The sequence below is a fragment of the Dermacentor variabilis genome, chromosome 7 (genome assembly GCF_050947875.1).
Source record: "Dermacentor variabilis isolate Ectoservices chromosome 7, ASM5094787v1, whole genome shotgun sequence".
NCBI classification, from domain to species: Eukaryota; Metazoa; Arthropoda; class Arachnida; order Ixodida; family Ixodidae; genus Dermacentor; species Dermacentor variabilis.
The window spans coordinates 106,645,820-106,664,468 of NC_134574.1; the positions used below are offsets into that span (position 1 = coordinate 106,645,820).

Consider the following 18,649-nt stretch of genomic DNA (forward strand, 5'->3'; position numbering starts at 1 on the left):
ATTCCTAGTGCCTATGCCATATTCCCCCACTGCCTTGTCTCCAGCCTGCTTCTTGGCTACCTTGGCATTAAAGTCCCCCATTAGTATAGTGTATTTAGTTTTCACTCTACCCATCGCCGATTCCACGTCTTCATAAAATCTTTCGACTTCCTGGTCATCATGACTGGATGTAGGGGCGTAGACCTGTACAATCTTCATTTTGTACCTCTTATTAAGTTTCACAACAAGACCTGCTACCCTCTCGTTAATGCTATAGAATTCTTGTATGTTACCAGCTATGTTCTTATTAATCAGGAATCCGACGCCTAGTTCTCTTCTCTCCGCTAAGCCCCGGTAGCACAGGACGTGCCCGCTTTTTAGCACTGTATATGCCTCTTTTGGCCTCCTAACTTCACTGAGCCCTATTATATCCCATTTACTGCCCTCTAATTCCTCCAATAGCACTGCTGGACTCGCCTCACTAGATAACGTTCTAGCGTTAAACGTTGCCAGGGTCATATTCCAATGGCGGCCTGTCCGGAGCCAGTGATTCTTAGCACCCTCTGCTGCGTCGCAGGCCTGACCGCCGCCGTGGTCAGTTGCTTCACAACTGCTGGGGACTGAGGGCCGGGGTTTGATTGTGTTGTTCATATAGGAGGTTGTGGCCAAGTACTGCACCAGGGTTGCCAATCCTGCTCTGGTGAGGGAGTGCGTTACCGGTTCTGGTCACCGGGATTAGGCCACACTCCAGGCCTGTTTATGCAATTTTATCAACACGCGGACTTTTTTTTTTTTAAATCCGGTGGAAAATTGCCGGCACCGGGATTCGAACCAGGGACCTCTTGCACGCGAGGCGGGTGTTCTACCTCTACGCCACCGCTGGAACCTATCGAAATGACCTGGTGCGACGAAATTGCAGAGATGACTTGTGCGGGTTCTGCACTATACTTTTATATGTTTGTTTCCTTGGTTTTATTATGAATCCGCTGTCATTGCATAAATGACACAGGCGATCAAGTGAAACGTCTAGCTAGAAGTCAGCGCCGTGTATGTGTCTTTCTCACTCTTGGTTCCATGGTGTTAGGCTGCTGAGTACAAGGTCGCGGGATCGAATCCCGGCCACGGCGGCCGCATTTCGATGGGGGCGAAATGCGAAAACACCCGTGTACTTAGATTTAGGTGCACGTTAAAGAACCCCAGGTGGCCGAAATTTCCGGAGTCCTCCACTACGGCGTGCCTCGTAATCAGAAGGTTGTTTTGGCACGTAAAACCCAGTAATTTAATTTAATTTTTTAAAACTATTGGTCCCTGTCGTATAGCGCTGCTCTGCGGCTGACGAATCCAAACCAACTAGCGGGGCAACGTGCCCTAGCAAATATATATATGCAGGGTGTTTCAGCAAACACTTTCAAAAATTTTTAAAGGTTGCCTGTGGCAGATATATGGCTCAATTCTAGTTTATGAGCCGATCTACTCGAAATGCAAAAATCGACTAATTAACAAGAATTCACTGATTCACTTTTAGCTAATTATCGTATGACCCATATCGCAATTTATAACTTCTAGCAGTGGACTTCGCAAGGCGGATCCACTTGGAACGAATTCTCAGGACGACACCAGTTTCTACATATAAATTCCCGAACTATGCGGAGGAATGCATTGGTGTTCCAGTTACTTGTGTGTTTCAGTGCATGAAACGCCATTTTGTTAAATTAACTGGAACGCCACGTTGTTGTTGCCTTATCGTTTTGATAGTCGTGAACCCTATATTTATGCATGTTAAGTAAGGTGCTTGGCAAAGCCCCAGACAGTTGGTTTACGTTTCCTCCGACCCGTTCTTCAGGTTAATAAGCGCGGCCTTTGTGTAGAAGAGCTGGCACCATCTGATGCATTCATACCGGTGTCTTGAAGAGGTGCTGACTAGAATAATAATAAACTGCTTCCAAAAAGAAATATCTATATATATATATAGGCGCTGAGAAGGAAGTCCTAAGTGTCAATCAAACTGCGGTATCTAGCTAGACTCACGATGACAATGTCATGGACAATAACAACCCAACGGCAACAATGACGCACAAGGCAAGACGGCGCACACATAGCTGACCTAGTATTATTAAATCGGGAGAAGGGGGGCGATATATATTTTTACAAATGGTCGCTAAACATTAACAGGTTTCCTTGCAGACACCAGCAAAAGCTTCGTGTAAACTGATTCTCAGAGCGCGCGTGATCCACATAACTTGTTTCTTAAAATCACGCTACCTAAATAATTAATCTGAAATACACTTCATTTTTGCCTCCTCCATAGGTAACGTCTGAGCGACTTCGATGTTATTTTCTTCCTTTTTAAGCATTACATTCAGCGCCTCAGCTATGAGGTTTCAAAATCATGGTGTGTAGATTATATGATGCCATGGCTCAACGTTTCCCAGCCACACGTGAAACCTCGAGCATGATGCAGCTGGCTCTTGCTACCTCAATTTCTAACTGACCACCAAATAAATATTGACAGTGCACAGAGGGTAGAGTAAGAATGCCTGACGGCTTTGTAGTCAGCGCTTACGTACGCGGTCCTGAACACGACGCGTATAATGGCCGGCATCAATCAAGCCCTTCAGTTCAAAACGCAGAATATACGATTACTAGAACTGATCAGATGCCAGGTTGGCCTTAACTCCCGCTAAGTCCCAGGGGAGGCTTAAGACCTTCAGCCAGAGACGCAATATGCGACGTCGCTCGCGCGAAAGTGCATGCCTTGCGAGAATTCACGAGAAAGACCAATTGGAGACCTCTTAGCTACGTTCACTAGCCGTCGAATAGACAGGAAAAAAAAATGAAGAAACTGGTGAGCTTCAAGACGTGTATCCTTGGGAAGCTACCTGATTTTTTTTTTCTCTCTCTCAAGGTATGCAAGAACCACGACCCCTTGTTTACTGACGCAACCGCGAAAAGCGGGTCGCGCGACAGTTGCGTGACTTGTGACGTGCTCACGGACGTAGGGAGGAGAGAGAGAGGCGGAGGAGGAGGGGGGCGAGGGGGAGAGTAGCTTGGCGAGCTGTGCGGTGTGTCGCAAGATGCCCACACGCCGTCTGTCCTCTCGAAGGACCTCGGCGTTGGCTTGCGTTGCGAATCGGGACCGATATACAGCGGGCTGGGCCGAGCGAGAGTGAGGGAATAAATGTGAGGAGGAAGGAAACGCTGACTAAGGTCTATTTATAAACACCCGCCTCGCCGGGTCTGGCCCTTCGAGCCGAGTTAAGGCATACGAGACGAGCCGAAACTTGCGCAACAGCTCGTCCTTCTCACCCTCACCCGATGAGAAGCTTAGAAAAAAAAGAGTGAGGATTTTTTTTTTTTTTACTTTGGCTGGAAGCATAACGTTATGTGCGCTGCGGTGCAGCCTGCTTTATTCCTGTGCCGTGTAATTTATTAGTGATATAGAATCCTTCGATTTCGTAAGCTTAGAGCAGGCATTCGCCTTCTGTACAAACGAGCTTATTTTGCAATGTTTTTATTGTTATTACCATTTGTGAGAAGGAGTATTAAAAAGGTTATGTGCGTCTTGCACGAAACACATTATCTTGCAATACACTTTATTGTTACTATATTATATGTGTCTTATGTACAAAACAGCTTATTTTACAATATTTTTATTGTTATTGCCATATGTTAGAAGGGGTATTGAAAAGACTACGTGCCTCTTGCGCCAAACAGATTACCTTCCAATATACTTTGTTACTATTATCTGAAGAAAGAATAGTCTTCACCACCATAAAGCGGAAAAAAAAAGACATCAACCGTTAACTCTGTCGCTTTCCAGGACCCATTATATTTCGCCTACGCTTTCATAACAATATCGGTTTCACCTAAGGCAGCCATGTCTGCTTTTAGTGATACAAATCTCCTCTTCTTTCTCTTGGTTCAAAACTCTCCTTTTCGATCTAGCGCTCGGAACTACCACGACCTATTTGGCGTTGCCGAATCACTTCACCTCAGAACTGAGGTGAAACAGCGCGAAAAAGACGAGGACACAAGGAAACGAATACCACAGACAAGCGCTGACTGCCAACTGGAAGTTTATTTGAAAATCACCGGACATTTATACCTTCTTCAGCATAGGCATGCGCACATCATTCGCAAAAACATCTGCAAATCATCATTTTAATCTTTCTTCCAAAAATGTTATTTCTTAGTTATATATATATATATATTTCTCTGTTATATCTTACTAATGCACTTCACCTCAGGCATCGCGGACACATCACAAGCCACCATCGAGCGATGTCGCTCTGACTTGGTGTGGATTTTGGGACTAGTAATGGACCTGACTTGTCATTGCGTACGCCATTACGTGTTGGTTCAGGCAGCAGTTTGCAATGGATGGCAAATACCACAGAAGACTGACTGACAAGCACGCATAAAGCGTATATCTGACGTGCCGCCGAGCCTATGAAGACCGCGATCCAAGTAAATCCACCAGTACCAAGTACACGCCCTGTGATGAATAAATGAACAAATAAATAAATAAATAAATAAATAAATAAATAAATAAATAAATAAATAAATAAATAAATAAATAAATAAATAAATAAATAAATAAATAAATAAATAAATAAATAAATAAAGAGATAAGACTTCACGAGATTTCCCCGTCTTGTGGTATACGAGTTTCATTGAACGTTTAAACTGGAAGGAGCGTAAGAGATCGTTCAAGACAAGACCAGTACCGTGATTGCGCTCAAAAATAATGTCGGCTTGCACTCTGGAATCGTAAATCACCAGAGTTTTTGCCACTTTTTTTCCGTAATGAGAGCAGTAATGCGGCGCGGAATCGCAGCTGGAGAGAACTTGACAGGAAAGACGGTCACTTGCAACTGAGGTTTTATTGGAATATAAACCTTTCTTTATACCCTCTGTCGCCGCCCTTCTTTTCAAAAAATTTGTTCCATCGTTTCGCGCTCTCAGCGGGTGCATAGTAATGTCTCGTGGTGGAACCGCTTTCTTCCGTTCCAACGGAAGAGTCTTTCTTATCTTTTATCTTTGTTTCGCCGTTATCTTTCCGGAGCTCACGCGCAGACGCACACTTTCCGATAGAGCGGCACTTACGTTTAATACACGTTCCAAACGATAACCCGAAGGGGAAGCCGAGATGCTTTTTGCTAGTGCAATCAAGAAAGCAATAATCATTCTGGAACTTACACGCCGAAAACACAATTCGATTACGAGGCACGGCGCAACCACCGATGGTTCTTGAACATGCACATAATAGACCTTAAGTATACGGGCGTTTTCTCCTTTCGCCCCCCATCAATGTGATCGAACAGTTCTGGCTCCTTCAGTTTTCACATTCTTCAAAGCCAAGCACGGCAAGCATTCGCACTCCTTCTTCTTATAGTACACACCGCTGATGAAAGAAGGAAAAAATATAATATCGGTGCGCGATCGGGAGCCGAAGCCGAGATAGTGCTGGAAGTACGAGAGGGTTAAGAAAACACAGGAAGAACGCGGTGAAGCTCGTGGATTTATTTTGCTTTGGGACTGATTCATCGTCGAGCCAGAAGGAAAGAAAACGTTCCGGTAAACAGCCTAGCGCACAGAATACTTCTGTGCACTGCGCAGAATAATACACAGAATAAAGAGAGAAAGGTTGGCTGCTATAACGGGCTGAATGGCAGAGCTAGACGCGAAATTTGTACGGAAAAGTGCGAAAAAAAAGAAAACCATGCTTTTTCAACTCCGAGGGGATACAAGGACCTCAATATATACTCAAGTCAAGCGAAATAAAGGCGAACCATTTTGGTTGGCCATACAAGCTTGGACTGACGAGTCGATAACTAAATAAAAGAGCCGAGAAGCAAACAACTGCGGGCTCCCCTCATCTCCCGAGCACCGAAAAAAGTGCGAGCTTTTTAGTTTTGAGGAAGTATAAAGACTAGGCGAAAGCGCTTATTCTACAGCTTTCGTAGCGCGCTGAAAGAAACGGCGGTGCGATCCCCCCCAAAAAAACAAAGCCCGCACGTGTCCCACTGACCTCCGCCATGAACTCTATTCTCGCTGATTCCCAACAGCCTAAAAGCAAAGAGAGAGAGAGAGAGAGAGAGAGAGAGAGAGGAGGTGTAAAAAGACGTCACGTGTCCCAGTGACACCAACCGTGAACTGAATTCGCACTTGTCTCGTTTCGCTTTACAAGTGCTCGAACCCCCCGCCGGAGCAAACCCTACCGGTGGGGCCAAAACAACAACTCTTCGAGCCAACGGGGCGAGGGTCTGGAGAGGGTGTCCAAACCGCGGGCGAGAGGGGCGTTATATTTTCCTTTCCGTCTCTCCCAGCGAACGGAGCTGGTAGCCAAGTCAAAAACCGTAGACCTCGAGAACCGCGCCAGCGCCAGCAGCAGACGACCTCGAGTGCTTGAATCGCCACGACCGTCCGGAGCTAGGACCCTTGCTCCGTCCGGAGCTCGAACTCGACGCCGCGTCGGCCCCCGTGCCTCTAAGTGTGAAAAAAAGGAGCCGGTTTGCGCCTTCTTCGTCTTTCGTTTGACTCGGAAAGGGTGTTCCACCCTTAAAGGTGAGCTTTCTTGCGACGACTTACGCAGCTTGTCGTTCGCGAGCTTGTGTTGCCGTGTAAACAAGCTATAGGATTCGTACGTGCAGTGACTTCAGCTTAATATGCGCTTTGACTGTTCTTGTATTGCGCAACAAAATTCGCGATAGCTTTGCGAATCGACGACTGTGCGTATCGGACTTGATGAGCAGTACAGCATGTACTGACGAAGTGATACTTACAAGCGCATTTCAGATCCTTTTGTTTTACGGAAACGGCTCATGGGACTTGTAAGGCAGGTAGAGACGTTCGGAGGAAAAAAAAAATGTTTTTGTGGGCCATGAGGGAATAAGTGCGCCGTTAACCTTCGCACTTTACTGGCGCTGTGCGAGTATTTCGCGGTTTTATTGCCTGTGGAATTTCGCTTCAAGGTCTAATTATAGAAGTGTGGCTATCCTGCCGAAGTCTTGTAGCCATGTATAAAGCGTAGGCCTCGATCACTACTCCTGCGCCGGTGGCGTGTGACTTCGAGGACATCAACCGCCTGAACCACACCAGGGATTTTTCTTTTTTCTTTTATCGTCTTCCGTTTGGCTCGGAGAGGAATTGAAGTTGAAGTTGAAGTTTATTCAAAATAGGACAGTACACAGGAAATGTTGAACAGGACATCTGAATCCCTAGCTCAAGGCTAGTTGGGATCCATGCTAGTTATAATTCACAATCTTAACAGCAATACGAAAAAGTATCAATAAATCATATATACATAAACATTCATTCATAAACACAAGGCAGGGTACGCGTAATAGCTACGAGAAACCCACAGAAAGGAATTTGTATTTAGCAAATTGTACACTGCGAAGTGAAAAAGGTAAACATATGTACACCATCGAGAAGAAAACTCTATGCAGATAATAGTAGTTAGTGATAATGGGATTTCACCTTTCAAATACGACCTTTCTTTGTCGTCACGCTCCACTTCTGCAGTGTAAAAATTTTGGCAAGAAAGCGAACGATAGAAACCACACACGTGGTACCTCGCACTTAATTTGACTGTAAGGAAGCCCTTGCGTCCTGAAACAAAATTAACAGAATCTACGTTGAGTAGGTGGCTAAACCGCGGCTTAGCTTCCGTAGCTACAGTCAACCGCAAAAGTTTACGGGACGCAGGATCTGCCAAGAAGCTGAATTCTCGCGAAGCGTGGTCACACAGCCTCGAATTAAATATTCCAGCATTTAATTCGAATTTACACAGTGATTCATTAAATACGAAGTGCGTATTAACAGTGCCTTAACAGTGTAGGAATTCACATTTGGAGGAGAAACCGCATCCCGTAGACTTTTGCTGTTGACTGTACATTCATGACACCGTCGGACCGGAGAACTGAATAGGTCGAGAAGGAAGGATTGTCTCAACTTTGCCCTCCACGCCGGGTCCGCGTGTAGTTGGCCACGATGATATCATCAGCGCCAGCACTGCAGCACTTCGACAACTTGAACCGCCAGGAACGCTAACTGCACGGAATCCCAGTCGTCCGCTACTCCTTCTGCTTCGGAAAATAAGTAATGCCAATCAGCTGGTCTGTTTGAAGAACGCTAGCTTTCTGTTCATTTATAAACGAGTATACATGCGAGACGTTGGCGTTTTTGTGTGACGCCCGCTACTAGTCGTCGTGTGCGATCAATTCACCAACGTACAAATTATTTCGTAAATTGAGTGATTGTGGCGCGATATCAGATCATTGGCAAATGGCTGCTAAAATACGAGTGTACATTCATTTTAGCCTGATAAAGTAACGGGACATACTAAGCGAGTATGTCGCAATGGCGACGCAGTGACGACGATCTTACTTTGTTATTTGATGAGCTCGGTTGGTAAAGGCACTCGTCCCTGACCTTATTGTTGTATTTCTTTAAAAAAAAAGGAGATTGACATAAACATGTGCTCTATTTCATTTGTACCGACTCTTTTTACAGTAGCACTTGCTACATCCTTTCATTACTGCACCTATCGCATTGTTCCAACAGTCATAAAAGCTCTTGACGACTCTAGCTGCAGCGACAACAACACAGGGCTATAAGTCCTCGAATGTGGCTATAGTGCTTGCAGATCACAATTGGGAAGAACGCTCGAAAAAAAAAAAAGTCCGTTTACGAGGCATCAAAATAACCCTTGTTGTCTTTGAACTGTCTGTGTAGGTTTCAGGCGTCGCAAATTAGTAAGCTGCGGATCATTACGAACTTGCGAGATCTTTTAAAGGCACAATCTCTGTAACACTGCCTGAAACGAAAGCCTGATTTACTGCCAAGAAAATACTTCACGCATATTTTCTGGAGACTCACTTGTATATTTTCTTTTTGCTACCGGTCGTATTTCTTTATGCGTGCTACCCATCCGTTCCAATAATTCGTCCTCGACTGTTTACAGTTCGACATATTCAGCTGCATTCGATGCTGTGTAGTTCCGTGCAACTCTCGAGAAGCTGATGCTGCGGCACATCTAACCACAAGAAGGAATGTCATGGCCTGTGAACAATTATGTGGACTTCCTATAACAAGTACTTGTGAGAAAAAATTACTTGAAGTTGTGCCTGTTTCTTCGCGGAAAAAGCTGCTTACAATTAACGCGGCTTGTTCTAAGATAAGCTCTGGCCGAAGGCGTTCAAGAAAGATCTCTGGATATCTCCAAGGGTAACAATAAAAAGTCAAGCTCCGTTAATTAAACTTGGGTAATCGCAGAAACGGGCATCTTGGCGTGGATGGAGAACTGAGCTCCTTGAAGAGGACGGAAAACCGGAGGTGGGGAGGTGGAAGCATTTGCGGCGACTCCCGATCTGACGCACTATATTTCTACGCACGCACTGGTCCATCATGACGTCATGAATTTTGGCACGGCCTGTTTCGGGTCAACTAACGGCTTATCAGGAAAGCAATATATCGCATTTGGAGGTAAAAGTAGATTCTGCAAGTGGACTTTCGGGTATTTCTCTTACGCAAAAAATAGCCCGAGTGCGCAGCACTGTCATGTCCGTCACATCATACTGACGGCAGAGGTGTCGGGCTTAGGAGTTATATATATATATATATATATATATATATATATATATATATATATATAGGTTAGAAATGGCCAGCGGCCGGCTCTAACTTGTTTATAGTGTTAAGTTATCGTTAGCGTCCGTTTCATTTGCGCCTGCCTGTCGCCTGCATCTATTGGCCGAGACCACCGCTAGGCTCTTAAGCGTATCTGCGCATCGCCGCAGGAAATCTTTATTCGGCGAAAGCCGCGCATCGACGTCTGAACCGGCACGTACATGCAGTAGCGATCGGTACCTAACCACTGGAGCGCCTTTGCCGCGGCTACGCGGTACCGTGCCTTACGACCGAGAGTGCTTCGCATACGAGCATGAGTAGTACGTTCTCGGACGTGCGAAACCACGTCACCACTGAGAACAAACGAGGACGATGTCGCTTCACGGCGGGCAGTATACCGTGAGACGAGCAAAGAGACCTGCATGGGTATACGCACGCACACACGACTACTATATACACGACTGCCTCCAACCGTACGGTGCACGGAACTCAGTGCAGTCGCGTGGGAAAGCCAGACCAGGCAGCACGGCAGAGCGGAACGAACGCGCGCACTTCTTTACCGGAATGCCGTGCACAAATCCGCACTTCACGACCGGGAGAAGCTTCCGAGACGAACAATCTGTGCAGCAGGGTGCACAGTCAGCGGCAAATGTTGGCGGTGTGCGGGTAACCAGAGATGCCATCTACTGCTCTGTCAAGGCAAATCGCTTCTCATTTGATGGATCACTGCGTCCGTCTTACAATGCAGATTGAAACTTCGAAATGAGGTCACTGTGCCCACGCTTCGGTGAAATTAAGCTTTCTTTCGCGAATCCCGTGTCTCGTAAACTTGTCTGGCCGACTGCGCGACAGCGCTCTTCCCCAGTGCACTGAACTGAGGATGTAGACGCAGCAAGACTAGAAGTGACAGAATATGTGTCAGCGCCTGCGCCTCACCACCAAGACTACCTCTGGTCGCGCTCAAGCTTCTATACAAAAAGTACTGACCTGTGCAATGTTGTAGGATAACCTTCTATCGCAGTGCACGCAATTATAATCGTATACACGCAAGCGGACTACATTAGGCATTACGCATGCTAAGATGTCCTCTCTACCAACGCGACCGGCCTTAAGACGCGCAGGCATTCTCCTTACGGTCGGAAGTGTACTTTTTGAGGCCGACAGGAACGCGTGCGTATCACTTTTCCAGCGCGGTGCACCGAACTGAGGCTAGACGCTTGGTACCAGAACATTCAACGTAAATAACGAACACGGGGGACGGAAACGACCCGTTTTGACGTAGGTCAAGGGAGTGCGGTTAAGCCCGGTTAACCGACGTCTTCGGGACGGTACCTCCTATTGCTTTACTTCCTTCTTTCGCGATCTTCTTACATTACGGGGTTAGAAGCGCGCGTGGGCCGGCCTCTGACCAACGGGACCAACGGACGAGTAAGCCGGCATCAGGGCGCTCAGCTGCCTGTTGCTGCAGCTGCTGCTTTTCTGTACTGAAAGTTTGGGCGCGCGATCTGGACGTAGGAGCTCGCGAACCTTGCTCTCTCACCGGCTTTAATAACGCCCAGTAGGCCTTGCGGTGCACCCGGTGCACGGTAAGACCTTATGCGCTGACTGCGTAGGCGGGACAGCAGAAGTAGGGGTTGCCGAGATAACAGAGTTGAGTGCCGTAACGCTGCTCATTCCTTAATGCTTGGCAAGTTTATTGCCGCTCGTCTGGCTCGGTGCCACCTTCGGTAAACCATCGCCTGCGTTAACTGCGGCGGCTTATACTCACCTGGGACGAAAGCGAATACGGAACCCGAGTCGACGCAAGTGCGAAACCAAAAGTCCGAAGGCTGTATGTACCAGGGCCGTGTTCGATAAAACTCTTTCGCTGGAATTTTTCTTAAAAGCGAAGTTATTTAGCGAAGGCGGCCGTCCAATGTTAACGGGCACTTACGAAGAAATAGTTTGTGAATGCGGCTTCAGATTATATAGCTTAACGAAAACAGGCAGTGAATATGTCCTGCCGTAGGTATCGCAATTATCTCAGGTCAGGTGTATTACCTGACCAGCCAGACACTACTCGCAGTAAAAAATAGTGACGTCAGCTAATTATTATCATGTCACTGATGAAATATGGAAATAATCGCTTTAGAACACATGACCTAATAAGTTAAGAGCTAAAGCCAAACAGTAGTGAAACAATGGACTCTTAACAGAAATCATCTGCTTGGCAGCAGCTTCGAGAAATACGCCCTCAAAAAATCCGTACAAAAAGGTATTGACGTCCCAGTGAAAGCGCATAAGCATCACCACTTCATTTTCCCCATTGCTTATAAGTGTAGACACGAACATCGACCCATTAGTGCAGATTGAAATTATTCATTGTTAAAGTTAATTAGTAAACTAATGTTAATTAGCTGACGTCACTATTCAACTTGTCCTGCCTCGTCAACTAATCCACCTGATGCGAAGGAATTGCGACACCTGTACTGCAGGGTACATTTACTAAGTCCGGTTTCATTAAGATGAATAACCAAGTATATGTAATAATATGTATGGCTAACAGGAAAACAAAACTCTACAGGCTTTCTACTGACTGTCTGTATAAAATAAATGCTTTCGAGAGGAACACTCTTGACAGTCCCTCTCTGTCTTTCTTTTTTTCTTGGCTCAATATATCTCGTCATCTCGGCGCCTGGATTCGGCTAGCAGGTGGCATTCGTCTGGGAACCATGGGAGGTAGCCTATACAAGACATGCGCGAAAAGCCGTTGTCGCACTTGCTTTTCACTCTGCAGCCATAGAGCCGACGGGGCCGATGAGTGGGCCTGCGTGCAAGGTCCTGCATACTTTATTAAGACGTATATATCGGCGCCAGACAAACTAGAGCGAGCGAAAAATAAAGAAAAGAAAAAGAAAACGAATGCGACGGAGCTTACTAGCGCCTGAATCTTTAAACAGCGCGCCAACGTGTGCGTTAGAGGGACGCAGAAAGTAGTTGGCCACGCTCTGTGCCACGACGTTGAATGCGAAAGCAGATTCGGCCTCTGGAGGGAGGGGGGGGGGGGTGCATACCCGAATGTCAAACTGTCCTCTCGCGAGAGCGCGGGTGCTCACAAAGTGCGCGTGGGCGACGCGTATTAGGCGGGACCTCGTCGACCTTTGCAGTATTGCCCATTACACACGCACAGAGAGAGGCAAAAAAAGACGCGATTAAAGGAACGACACGGTGTGTCGCATGGTGTTGTCCTTGTATAGCCATCGCATTCAGGTAAAGCGGGTGCAATGCGCTGCTGCTGAAAAGTGGGTGACATTAGGGCGCCAGACGAAGGGCGCCATTGACCGAAAGCGGGGCTAGTCGATGTTAGGGAATTCGTGTAGACGTTTCATTCACACGGCGCACTTCTCGTAATCGCTGTTGGTCGTTCGGTGGGGATGTATTTCGTTTTTTTTTTTTCATTTGCGCGTTCATTCACTAACACGTCGTATCGATTCGACGTTCTGCCGCGTACTCCTGGCGCACCGAGTATTGTGTAACGGTGCACTTAATAGCGCGTCGTATCAGTGCGATGACCTGTGGCGTGTATCTAGCGGTGCACCGTCCTTGCGTAACGGTACCGGGATCTCGTACGTAACGAGCCGATAACACCAGCCGACGCGGGCCCACTTGCCATTTGAAAAGTGGCGCACGCCAAGTCGTATACACAGGCGGTCACAGAAACCTGACGACTTGACGTACAGATGGCAATGCTGGCGTTACTTTCCGCACCAGCAACGGTCCAACTGGCTTAACGCTTACCGGGGTGTGTCTGGTTATACATCCACACCTTTAATATAGCCTCCCTCCCCTCCCCCCCTCTCTCTCTCCTTCCCTCATAACGTGGTGGCTGCTATTACAGCGGTGATCAAGCAGGTAGCTGCCGTCCTAGAATTTGTATGTTGTGTCCTCTTTGTTAGCGTGTTGCACCTAAGATGGGGCTTTTTTTTTTCTCTCTTTCGTACAAGCACGCCTGACCGTTTCAAGGGAAAATTTAATAATTCGTCGTTTTAATGCGATGACCATTACTGGGCGAGATAGCTATTGCTTTTGCTTTGGTGTTAGTTTAGTAACTGTGCACAGACAAACGTGAAAGTGGCTAAGTTAGAGACGGTTATTCCACGACATGGTTGAGAAATTGACGCTACCCATTTTCTTTTCATGTAACACGGACAAGCATGCCGCAGAAACGAAAACATGCTAAGTGTACAGGAAAAAAAAACTAATATGTAAATAAAGTAAAGCTAACCAGAGAGGCGTCTCATATACGCACATGCGTTAAGTAATAGTCATTGTTACTGAGAACAAATTGTGGTACTTGACTGACGTCAAGTGAACGACTACAAGTAACTTGTTCTTTGAAACCTTGATTTAGCTTCCCTTGAGGCCGCAGGATACGTCACATATGACTGAGGTTAGAGGAGTGCAGACTATCATGGATCTGATTACAACCTATTCATTCTCAGCACAATGCGTTGGGGGGCTAGTTGGTGCGGATCCATAAATACTTCGTTTAGCGCAATACAACGGACACAAGAAAGGTTGAGTTGAGAGTAGCGCCTTGTCCTGTTGCCTTTCTTGTGTCCGTTGTATTGCGCTAAACGAAGTATTTATGGATCTATTCATTCTAATATAACAATTAGAATCAGTGATAGAATACCTTTCCCAGGAGAAGAGCCCGAATCCATAAAAAAAATAAAAGAAAGAAAAGTCACCAACAAAAGTTCTGATGTGCAGTGACGCTGTCACTACAGCCGCTCGCGTGTAAGGGAAATTACCGCGCATGTCCCAGGCGCGGTAACTACGTGCTTGGCGTTAATGCCGTAAACAACACAATGACGACCCCCCACCGCGACATAGGGCCTCCTGGGGATGGCATGCAATGCTGCGCAGAAACGACTGACACCGCTTGCGTAACGGGCCACCTTGCACACCCTCGAGACTTCAGAATGAGGGAGCAGGGGGGGAGGGAGGCATTTGGGCTTTCGGCCCGGAATGCCTCCTCGGGAAAACCGCTGCCAAGAAGCGAACTTCGTCGCCTCCATGTTCTTCGTCGCCCCCTGCTTTCTCGCTTCTTGGTGTAATCTTGCGTCTAGAATGATCTTCAGCTTACTCACTGAAGCTTACTCACGAACATACCCCGTCCTCATCCTTGACCTCAACTCTGCTTTATATATTTCTGCCGCTTGTTTTCGTAGGAAACTCTCCGTGACTCCTAGATTGTTTCTCAAACCGTTTCTTAGACTCAACTTCCTCTGCTTTCTGTGTCGCTTGTCTTTAGACGGAGCATCAGTGTTCCCGTCAGCCCCTCCTGGCAGCCTCGTTGTTGCACCTGTTTTGTCGTCCACGCCGCTTCAGCGCTTCCCTCCCAAGTCTTTCTTGGCACATATCCTCTCTTCTCAACCTATTTCTTGTCCTTTACGTTCCCTTTATTTCTTCTTGTTTATTTTCAGCGCGAAGCCTCAACGCTTCCTTCACACCCTTGCTATCATTCTATACTTACCTCTCGCTTTCTTCATTCTCGATAGCGAGCTGCGTGATAGGTGCTCTCTTTCCCCTCCGGTACCCACGTTCCCACCGGTGGGCCCCTTTGGCCGGGCTGTGTTTTGTTGCTCCTCGGGGAGCCTGTTTTCGTTTGCCACGTGTGATCGGCACGTATCGATAAGGCACCAAGAGCGGGGCAGTGCGTGGGCTCCACCGGGAACCGCAGGCCGTGGGCACCTCGCCGGGCTGCAGCAATAGCTCCCGCTGGCATTCAGAGATTACGGGCCAAACTTTGAAACGAGTACATGACCACGCGTTTCTTAGGCTTACTATCGCTTTTGTTGAACGTTATTGTTTTTTTTCCTTTGCTTTCTGTTATGTAGATATCCCTGCCCGCCTGCGAGTATGTAGCGGGAAAGTCATTCGAGCTGCTCAGGACGGCAGCTGATGTTTCCGAGAAGCCGTCCAAACACCTGTAACCATGGCGGCGTGGTCGGAATAGCATGCAGATGGCTTCGCTGTCATGTGTTCGGTTGCTTCCTATGGCTTGAGAAGGAAAGAAGTGAGAAAAAATGACTTAATTTTTTTAGCTTATCAACTGGTAGCTTGCATTCGTATGCGTCGTTTCTCGGTGGTATCGCGCTGGAAGGAACCTGAAGTGTTACAGGAGGACCAATGGTGTCACAGCGTGTTCCAAAAAGGGCAGCAAGCTGCGTTATGAGTTGCACATTTCTTCCCTTCATTATATTTGTTTCCTTTTTTTTCTTCTGTTTTTCTTTTGCTTTCCCACATTCTTCGGTCGGTGGAGTTTGTATGTATTTTTTTATGATAGGGATAGCCGGCCCTTTACTGGCCTATTTTTCGATGGTGTCAGCATTCATTTAACAACAACAATATCCCAAAACCTCGTGACTTTGCCACCCGGCCGCTGGTTGTATTTCTGACTGCTACGAGTGCTATGGTATCTATATGCACTACTGAGACCTAGCGAAATCTTTATGGTGCTGAGAACGAGGTTGAGGGTTCGACTCCAAGCCTCGGCGCCTCCATTCCGATCGGGCCCGAATGTGAAAACGCTCGTGCACCTGGCCGCCCGACGAAGCATTGGCCAGAGGCCAACGTTGTGTTCCCGCCGTTGTACCATCGACCTGATAGGCAACACCCTCACAATAAAATTCATAGTATGAATTTTAGTTCGCAAGTTTACGCATTCTAGCTGGGCTTGAGCATCCGTAGTGTCACTACCAGCGCTCTCTTAATATCATCTTTTTGAGAACGCAATGCATTGAGGGGGAACTGGTATGGAGATGCCTCAAAAAGCTGAAGAGATTTGCATAATGCCGACGTCATAGAATAATGACTATACAGTGATAATTGCTAAAAGTGGGCTGATTCAAGGCCGAATAAACCGCTGTCGTTCACAGCCCGGCTTTCAACGCAGCGGCTGTTGTCGGCGTTTCCCTCACAAGGACATCGTCGTCTGACATCTTCGCTGTTCAGTCTATGCACTTTCCTCATCGCGTCGACATCTTTGTCGCGCTGTTGTCATCGCCATAAACACTGCCGTCGTCTTGCCACTAATTTCGCCATCGTCGTCGATGTCATATCTGCCTTCGATCGTCATCATCATCGTGCCGTTGTCGCAATGCAGTTGCCCATTTTTTGCGTAGTAGACGAAGCAAGGATGCCTAAGGTGTCTGCGGTTTGTGTCTTAGTACTTTCTTTTTCTTCTTCGCAGGAGTTTGAGGTGCATTAAGTTAGTATCGTCGAATATATTTCTTTTAAAAGCTGAACGATAATTGATAGTTGGCATTCCCGTTAACGTTAGTCTTGTGTCCGTCCGTGGTTTATGCGCCTGCATATAAACTCATGGGCCTCGCTAAGCAGAAAGCCAACAAATATTCGAAAATTCTGTCGACGATATGAAGCGAACTTCTGAGCGGACATTTTGTTTTCTTCCCGTTTGCAGCCGGTTCCCTATGCCTGTCCTCTACCCGTCAGCCCTACCGTTGGGTCGCAAATCTACATACAAGGACTGGTACCTGAGGTATCCGTACGGTAAGTCTGCACTTACACGTAGAGCATCCACTCTATATTTATATAGCCCGAAGCTGGCCCCACTATAATCGGGCGGTGGGCGCACGTGTGCTGTTTCTTTTTTTCCGTGTGCCTCGTTTCACACGTGCACTGTAAACATTTTTACACCCTTAATGGTGTTTTCTTGTAGCACTGCTAACACCCTTACCGTTAGGGCCTTACAGAAATTTATAGAGGCCGACAACGGAGCTCTAACTATACTTGCGATGACAAAAAGCGTAGTTGAAAACTACCTAATAAATCTTACAACCTCGGGCGCGCGGATTTATCCGACTAGAGAGTTTCATATCTCTCCCTGTGAAATTCTCTTGTCCGATACTTCCATGCGTCTAAGGCTGTCTGAATGATACCAGTTTTCAACTACGTCTTTTGTCATCGCACGTCTAGTTAGAGCTCCGTTGTCGGTCTCTATAAATTTCTGCAGGGCCCTAACGGTAAGGATGTTACCAATGCGACAAGAAAGCACCCTTAAGGGTGTAAATATTTTTACATTGTATACCGTGCGGTGCGATGGAAGCTAAGGAGACTTTCTCTAATGACTTCTTTCGGTCCCGTAAATATTTTGTTTTCTATCGAAAGGTGAGATAGGAAAACTGGTAAAGAAGTAACTACTATACAGTATGAAGAGACGGTGGAGGCATAGAAGACGTAGAGGAAGTGAGCTTGTTGTTTAATGAAATGCTCTCAGAAACTCTCAGGAGGTAGTGCAGTAGCCACAAGCACAAATCTACCTCGCAGATGATTCACTAGATACATATGCTTAAAAAAAATAAGTTAATTTATGCTTGTTCTTTCATTTTTTTTTTCTTTATTCAGTACTCTTTCTTTAAGCTTCATATGCGTCAGTTACTTGACTGGCTATTCGCACTCGATCACCACTGCTCATGCCGGGGCCAACATATTACGTTTTTCTTATTTAACTACCGAGTGTTGCCCTTCGGTGTTGTTTTAATAATTCATTTGGTTTGGTGTGTTTTACTACGGCATCCCACTAACATTCGTTGTGTGATTTATAGTAATGCACGGCAAGGCGCTATGCCTACCTTGTTTTCGCTCTGTCTTGGATTGCGATCTAAGAGACGTGCATCCAAACTACTCACACTCAAATGATTCTTGCGCGTGTTGTAATCTGTTCAAGGCCATATTGTATTCAATGAATACACATAAAGAAAGAACAGTGTTCGAAAATATACCTAGTCGAAGGGAAAAGAAATTGTCATCCATCTAGATAGCCGCTGTAAGCTACAAAAGGCAACCCGTACGGGTTTATAAGACAAAGCTTCGCAGTGTAAGAAACATTCGTCCTGGCCTGGGGATCGAACTCAGGACCAATGGCTTGCCGAGACGGCTGCTCTACCAACTGAGTTAATCAGGAGGTGGGCAGATCGCAGTGTGAGGGTGAATTAATTGACAACTCGAAGCTCAGTCACGCTGGCATCCA

At 46.6% G+C, this 18,649-nt stretch overlaps 1 protein-coding gene across 2 annotated transcripts in view; it reads left to right on the forward strand.

Moving 5' to 3' along the window:
- The window catches only part of LOC142587740 (galectin-6-like), a 102,679-nt gene that overhangs the window by 61,733 nt on the left and 22,297 nt on the right, over positions 1-18,649 (forward strand). For both annotated transcript variants that reach the window (XM_075698947.1, XM_075698948.1), the window contains exon 2: positions 17,081-17,169. In XM_075698947.1, coding sequence (XP_075555062.1) covers positions 17,081-17,169 — 89 coding nt within the window. The remainder of the gene's footprint in view (positions 1-17,080; positions 17,170-18,649) is intronic.